This window comes from Clinocottus analis, unplaced genomic scaffold (assembly GCF_023055335.1).
Source record: "Clinocottus analis isolate CAN_PGR_092001 unplaced genomic scaffold, fCliAna1.0.p SCAF_19, whole genome shotgun sequence".
NCBI lineage: Eukaryota > Metazoa > Chordata > Actinopteri > Perciformes > Cottidae > Clinocottus > Clinocottus analis.
In genome coordinates this window covers 6223422-6230983 of record NW_027175920.1, presented here as the reverse complement: position 1 = coordinate 6230983, position 7562 = coordinate 6223422, and the positions used below count along the sequence as shown (strand labels likewise).

At 40.3% G+C, this 7562-nt stretch overlaps 1 protein-coding gene across 3 annotated transcripts; it reads right to left on the bottom strand.

The window, feature by feature from the left end:
• Positions 1–1146: 1146 nt before the first annotated feature.
• LOC137789816 (dnaJ homolog subfamily C member 7-like) lies at positions 1147–7510 on the bottom strand. Of its 3 annotated transcripts, none has more exons than XM_068583620.1 (14): positions 7405–7510; positions 5646–5734; positions 5255–5379; positions 5013–5126; positions 4770–4844; positions 4267–4385; positions 4026–4179; positions 3465–3629; positions 3236–3327; positions 3074–3147; positions 2830–2976; positions 2583–2738; positions 1973–2092; positions 1147–1858 (listed from the first exon to the last, which is right to left on the bottom strand). In XM_068583620.1, the coding sequence occupies exons 1-14, from the start codon at positions 7473–7475 to the stop codon at positions 1821–1823; spliced, it is 1539 nt and encodes a 512-aa protein (XP_068439721.1). In that variant the 5' UTR covers positions 7476–7510; the 3' UTR covers positions 1147–1820. The 3 variants fall into 3 exon arrangements, with proteins under 3 accessions (XP_068439721.1, XP_068439722.1, XP_068439723.1); XM_068583621.1 differs by lacking the exon at positions 7405–7510 and adding an exon at positions 7086–7326; XM_068583622.1 differs by lacking the exon at positions 7405–7510 and adding an exon at positions 6755–7001.
• Between the last annotated feature and the right edge of the window lie 52 nt (positions 7511–7562).

Genomic DNA, 7562 nt, shown 5'->3' with positions numbered 1-7562 from the left:
ATATTACATTATTATATAGGTATCTGTGCTGGAAGTTCTCCTGAAAGGAGACATATTATGCACATTTACAGGTTCATACATCTACTAGAACATGTTTACATGCTTTAAAACAATAAATAAATAAATAAAAAACTCTTTATATTTGAGCTTTCAACAGAATTACATTGCGAGGCAACAGCTTGTGTCCATATTTACTTCCAGATGTACAATGTAATTCACATACACTGCATCCTGTTATAACCTAGCACATACTTAGACAGTTTCCATTTAAAACTGTAAAATGGTTTGTATTATATAGTTGCAACATCACAACTTTATGGAAAAGGGCTCGTCTAAAAGAACAGTTTCTGAACAAACTGTGTATTTCTCGATGGATTAAGCATTTTGATACTTTTACATAATATAATTTATAGTAGCATAAAAATCCTTTGAGAAAAAAAGTGCAAAATTACAGTAAAAGACGAGCCTTTATTTTTGCAATAAGAAAAGCATATCGTTAATACTGTGACAAGTTTTAAAAATGATACATAGATCAGTGAGAGAACAATTAACAAGAGAAGCTTCCAACCTACTATCAGTGCCCCTTTTGAAACAGGTGGAACCAGTAGAGGAAGGGCTGGACTGACAGAACAAGCATGGTGAGTATGGCTGGGTGACAGCTAGGTGTGATTGACGATGACGTGGGATGAAATCTTTTGTGTTTGATGGGATGAAGAATTTACTTGCAAATTTAAATTTCAGTCACTGGGCAGATATGAAAAAAGTCCTGTGTAAAGTGCATAAAAACAAAAACGTAGCGGTTGCCTTTTTGCAATTAGGACGAGCTCTGCAGCTTTTGATTTAGGTTTTTTTCTGCAAAAAGGTTGGTTCATTCTGGTAAGGCACCACTTGAGGTCGTTAGGGACAGTGGGACAGATGTGTAGTCGGTGCTTTCAAGAGAAGGAAATCTGTACGTGTTGTGTTTGCTGATTTTGGCCTGTTTCAGAAAGAAATACATTGGACAATCTGAGAAAAAAAAAGGATGATGTGGGAAAAACATGAAAAAAAATGTGTCTCTGAAAAAAGGAGGAAGACAATGAACACTGGCATTCTGCTGTAAACAGGTTAGAATATACAGTACAATAAATATAAAGACCGAGGGAAGACTGAAGGAGAAAACAATTTATGGACACAAAACACTTTACATTCGAGTCAAATATACAATGCAGCATGGAGAAGAAACAAAAACCCTGCACATCGATTCTATATTTGGCAAATGAGCCAATAAAACCTGAACACACACTCGCAAGAGACCAGCATTGTCCTAAACAGGCTGTCCTGAGGTCAGTTTTGACGTTGAACTTCCACAGTACATTAACTCTTGCTCTATAGAGGCATGCTGTCCCAGGAGAACCATAAAAAACATATGCCATGTTACGTCTTCTAAAACTAATCAACCATGATGTTTAAACTTCCAATGCATTTCTTACTACTGGTTCACCATTATTAAGGTTGAGGCAGTTTTACAAGATTTTTCATTTAATATCATTTTGATTTTGGCAACAGGGACATGCTGATCAACTGATCCAAACCTCTTAAAAAAAAGACTTCTTAAGCACTTTTTTATTTACAATGTTAATTCTTAACTAAAGTCTCTTCATTTTTCTTTCCCGCCATTTTTGAGTAAATTTAGGAGTGAACGCAATAATCAAAAACCTCTTAAAAAAGAATATTGGGGAGGTTTCTCAAGACACTCAAGAGTATGAGTATCAGGAGGCGACTGTGGGTCCAACTTTATTTTTTCTACTGCAGTGCTTCATTTTCCCGCATGCTCCTTCACTTTAGCCAAATTGGAAAAAGAAGTTTCCAGGTCCAGAATCTTGGGGAGAGAAAAAGGGGAAAAAAAGGTGAAAGTTAATATGCTAAACTTAATCGGATCAACTTTTCTGTTATTAAATAATCTATATGACGTCTAAACTGGATGTCTAGATACCTGGACTAGAATCAAAACTAAATCCTCCACCTCCTCCGCCGCCTCCTCCGCCGCCTCCACCGCCGCCATGGCCTCCATGGCCGCCAAAGAAAGCCCTGAAGATGTGGTTTGCATCAAAATCTAGAGAAAAGGCAAATGCAAATATTGGGGTTAGCTGGCTGTGATGTTCTTCTGGAAGGACAAGATGGAAGACAAAGCCATTTGACATACTGGACGCGTATTTTACTTATGTCATCAGTACAGTGTGCATGTCCACAACAGAGAGAAACTGGAACCACTAGACCAGCGGTCTCCAACCACCGAGCTGCAGCCCGGTACCAGTCCATGGGTCCTGGTACTGGGCCGCGCAGAAAGATTGAATGAAAAAAGTGTTGATTGATTATCAAAGTCGGAAATATGTTTTATTTTTATAAATGACTATCTGTGCGTCTAATCCTCTTGACAAATGACAAATGTCATGAGGTCACGTGATACGTTACCCCAAAAATGAAACTTAAAAGTATATTTCAGACAACAACTTTGCCGATGTTCTGGATTAAAATCAAGGCAGAATATTCCGAGATCTGCCAAAAAAAGCACTGAAAAGCCTGAAAAACCTCAGTGCATTTACCTCCGCCATCAAAGGAGCTTTCATCATCCAGGTCATGTCCACTGTCGTAGCGCATCTTTTTCTTCGGGTCGGAGAGCACAGTGAAGGCCTCGCCGACCTCCTTGAATTTCTTCTCCTCCTCCTTTTGCACCTCTTGAGTTGCTGCACTGTGCCGGTCTGCAAGACCATAATACAATTTAGATAAATAACCATCAAATGTAATCAAAGATGGTTTCCTACATGTGTGTAAAAAGACAAAGAGGTCTACCCGGGTGATGCATGAGGGCCCGTTTGCGGTAGGCTTTTTTGATCTCGTCCTCGGTTGCGTTCTTGCCGACCCCGAGCACCTTGTAGTAATCTTTCCTCTTGCTCTTCTTCAGCTCCAGCTGTGCAGTCTTGAGCATATGCTTGTGATCTAGAGGAAGACAATGTGAGAGTGTGAAAGCTGGAGTATCAGTTGGGATAAAGACAAACAAAGACAAAAGGTGCAAAGAGAAGAAAAGACAGCTTACCTGATGTTTTTTCCGTCTGGTAAACTTTTTCATAGTCCCGCACAGCTTCCTCATACTGCTCGGTGTTCATGTAACTATGGAACAGACACAGTCACTCAAACTGCTCACTGCTTAACACACAAATTAGGAAAACATGAACTCATATTGACTTGTGCAGCATACCACTGAGCTCTTCTTAAGTAGGCCTTGATGTAAGTGTCATCTAGTTTGATTGCACTGGTGCAGTCGTCAATGGCTTCATTCAGTTTCTTCAGCTATTCATGAGGAGAACGTCAACGACAGTGAACAGATAAAAGAGCGAGAAAAACACAAGCACTATGCACGGTTGCTATTTTGAGGCAAAGTGATCAAATGCCTATGACTGGTAATGTGCTGATTTGTTGCCGTTTACCTTTGCTCCTGCTGTGGCTCTGTTGCAGTAAAGTTTCGCGTTAGTCTTGATGTTGTTGGGGTCTATCGTCAGGGCCTCAGTGTACAGCTGGTAGGCGGCGTCATAGCTGCAGCTCTTAAATGCCTGGTTGCCCTCCTCTTTCTTGGCTTTTAAGGCTTTGGCATTCTGATTTAGGAAGAGAACAGATCTTCACATTGGCTTTCATCAAACATTTACTCGCACTTGCAGTAAAAGTCTTGACCTTGGTGCTTGCTCTGTTAAGATGTCTTGGCATGCAGGTTAAATTTGAGAAATTGCAGCAACGGATGTGTTTTTCTTCCAATTACATTTGGAATGCCATTTTTTTATTCATTTAAAAATTCAACATTGTTTGCCTCAGTGTAAACTTCATATAAGTCTTCTTCTGATACCATGTTTGCTAGCGTGTTGCTAAATTTTTTCTTACAACACCCGACACACCGTTAGGGTTATATTGCCCTTTTGTACAGATTTGTCTTTCCTGTACAAATGATGTCATCACAGGTGATGATGTTTAAAAACAAGACAATATGATCATCTTACCCTGCAGGCTAGCCGGGCTTTTTCGTGGTCAGGTGCCATACGCAGGGCCTGGACGAAGAACTGAACAGCTTTATCGATGCAGTCCTCGTAGTAGAGACACAGGCCTCGGACGTAGAGTGCGTCTGCATTTGTGGAATCCATTCGCAAGATATCACTATCAAAGAAAGTTTTGTTAAAAGATCTTCCGCGAAGGATCCGTTGAATTAAATCACACCATGAATCTACAACCAGTTTTTCCAACCTTGCTACGGACTGGGCTTCTGGATAGCGGCCCAGCAGAGCCAGACACTCGGCTTTGATGATTTTGAAGCGGTGGCAGGCAGAAGCCACAGCTAAGGCCCGGTCCATGCAGTACACCACCTGGATCAGGACAAGAGCCACTTCACCTGTTACACACTAGCTTCACGTTCATTCATAAAAATAAATGTGGATATTTGGAGCTTTGTAGAAGCTAAATATTTATTCAATAGTAAATCATTTTATTATTATTATTCATCTTAAAAAAAGATGCAATTCCAAATCAAACAAGTTGTTGAAGTCGAAACACAAGTATGTGAATAAAATGCTAACTTAAAAAATAAAAAAAAAAGGCAAATTGAGCTTAAACCTGGTGCTTATTACAAACCAAAGCATATTGATAAACTACATTCGATGTTGCTTATAGGAACAACTGATCACATGACAACTAAGATGGAGCTAAGCCATTTCAAAGTTTGCTGAAAGAAGAGAAAGGGTGTAAAGTACCGTTCTGAAATCCCGCTTTACAAAGCCAATGTCCGCCATTCTTTCGTACTCCAGTAGAGTCGCTGCAGTCTTGTTCTAAAATATAAGAAATCAAATGTATCAACACTTTCTTTAAGATGTTAACGCTCCAGCTTGAGTCACAGGATTCAGACTTTGGCTCCAACACTGTGCTAAGAATGAAATTCCAGGCACTGATATAGTTATTACATTAAATAACTTGTGAAACGTTCAGGGGATCCCCACCTCTTGCTGGGCCTCTCTGTTGCTGGGCTCCAGCTCCAAAACCTTCTGAAAACAGCGATTAGCCGCCATGGCATTTCCCAACAACAAGTGGCATTTTCCTTCACGTAGATGACCCTGTGGTACAGGAGGAGCACATTTCCTTCTTAGGACTATGAACAAATTAAAAAACGGTTACATGCTATGCCCTCTTGAGACAATAAGTGGCGGGCAATGATGAGAATAAAGAAGATGTTCAAGCCGACCTTCATGAAACAGTCATCCAGCCGCACAGCTTGCTGGGAATCTTCTAGGGCTTCTCGAAAGCGAAAGAGCATCATGAGGGTGGCTGCCCTGTTGCCATAATAACTGGCAGTTTTGGGACTTACATCTGGACATGAAAGAAAGAAAACCCATGTCATACAGAAAGCCGAGATGTGGGCACAGATAGACGCTGCAATTATATTGAAAGTCCATACAAACGGTAGCAGTCAAGATGGTCCCGATACAGTTTTTAGGATACATAGAGGGAGCACGTTATGACTCACTTGTTAATAGAAATTCACTGTTATTTGTTTTGCTGATTTGCTGGGAGATGTGTGACAAGAGACCATCTGCACTTCTCGAATGGAAAGTATGCACACATGGTAATCTCACCTATGGCCTTAGTGTAATAGTTGAAAGCCTCAGAGTAATCTTTCTGGCTGTAGAACGCATTTCCTTGCTCTTTGAAGCCTTCAGCCTCACTGCAGAGAGAGAGAAACAGAACGCAAAGTGAGGGTGGAACAGACGCTTCACCAAGATTTCTGTAATTAGAAGATACATTTGAAAAAAAGTAATCAATAAATCAGTCACCCGATCAAAGACCCCACAAGTCAAGATGAAAGTCAAAACTGAGTATTCCCTTCAACATGTTAATGTCACATGCAGCTGGCTTGTTAAATCATTTAAATTAAAAAAATGTGCTATGATTCCAATACCAATTTGTGCAGATGAAGTATCGATTCAGTACAGAGGGAAATAAATCAGCTGACACTGAATATACTATTCATAACTATATGTTCATTAGTGTATCATTAACGGAATACTTAAGCTTTCGTTAGCGTAGAATGAACCCTTCCATGTTGCACATCTGTGTTTCTACAGTAGCTCACAACAAGACAAACCAAACACTGGCTCTTGAGAGAGTCTATGGCGTTGTGAGGAGTTCTGAAGACTTAGAAATCAAGTATCAAGCCTTTTGACTAGAATTCAAATCTTTGAATTTGAATTGGCCTACCTAAATATCCACAGAAGAACACATATCTATATTGTGTACAACTCGCTTGTCATCTGCAAATAGAGCACAAACAATCCAGCAGTGTCTGTATTAGGGAAACCACGGTAGTTACTTTGAATATTATACACATCAAATAAACCCAACAATGACAAAAAGGCACCTACAAATAGGCATTTGTAGGAGAAGCCTAATATATCGTTGTTATTTGGAAATATTTAACTGCTCAATTTGTTGTAAATGCATTCCCTCTATTTCAAGATTACCAAAATATAATTTCAGATTTATGTTAGAAAATAGTACGATATTGTCGCCAAACTCTTTGCATTTGATTTTTTCCCGGGTTCAGATAGTTTGAACTCACCGATTCTGGTACTTTCAATTATTTCAATCTCAAACAACCTCGTTAACGTCATTTATGTAACACAGCTGATTGATGTGACGCCACAAAATATTAAAATATGAGCTGAATCCGAACCACAAAACTTACATTTAAGCCACAAAGAACGTTGTAGACTTCTCGGGAAGTTAAAAAAGTTAGGTAATGACTACAACTTTATCTGATGATCCAAGTAAAGTGAAGTGAGTTAATGCTGTCCCGTCAGCCGATCATGGAACTTTCTAGAAAGAGGACATTTTAATTCTCCATCAACACACCGCACTAACTAATAATGCTTTATTCCTCGCGTTTAGAGATAAAAACGTGTCTGTCTAAACGGGACGATTATCCAACGAGACCCCAAACACACGGATTGTTGGACGACGCTCGCGGTAAATTAGCCGAGCATGTCTCGAGATCCCGGTAAAGACACGCTGATTACCTCAGCGAGGCTCTCTTGACGAAGGGAAGGGACTTTGAAGAATCCGACATGTGCAGTTTAAAGTGAACCCTCGACACTATAAGGAACCCCAACTCCTGCCATTTATACAAAACAAACAATTAAATATCTGATTTAGAGGACTCTAAATGTGCCGTTTCTCCCTCGGAAAGCTAGCCCGGTTAGCTCGTCTCCAGGCTGATCGCGCCGTTGTTTCGGATCCTTGTCAGTTGACGGCAGTTGAGTTCAGTCAGTGAATCCCGAATTATTCTCACATCACACACGCAGCGAGACAAAACCCCGCGGGCGATTGTGTGATTACCGTTCCATGTCGTCCGGATTGCGGATTTGAGCTTCTGTGTCCACCGGCACGTCGATGTCAACAGCTGCCATTTTTTCTGGAAAGGACGAACACGAACCGACGTCATTTCCGGGAACTAATCGGCGTTAGGTTTCCTTTTTCTTTTTTCCTTCTTTCTT

Coding starts and splice junctions, on each gene's coding strand:
- LOC137789816 (XM_068583620.1), bottom strand. CDS start 7,475: ATGGCAGCTGTTGACATCGACGTGCCGGTGGACACAGAAGCTCAAATC. Junction 4,845..5,012: donor ACAGAGAGGCCCAGCAAGAG/GTGGGGATCCCC, acceptor CTTATATTTTAG/AACAAGACTGCAGCGACTCT. Junction 3,630..4,025: donor AAGCCCGGCTAGCCTGCAGG/GTAAGATGATCA, acceptor TTCCTAAATCAG/AATGCCAAAGCCTTAAAAGC.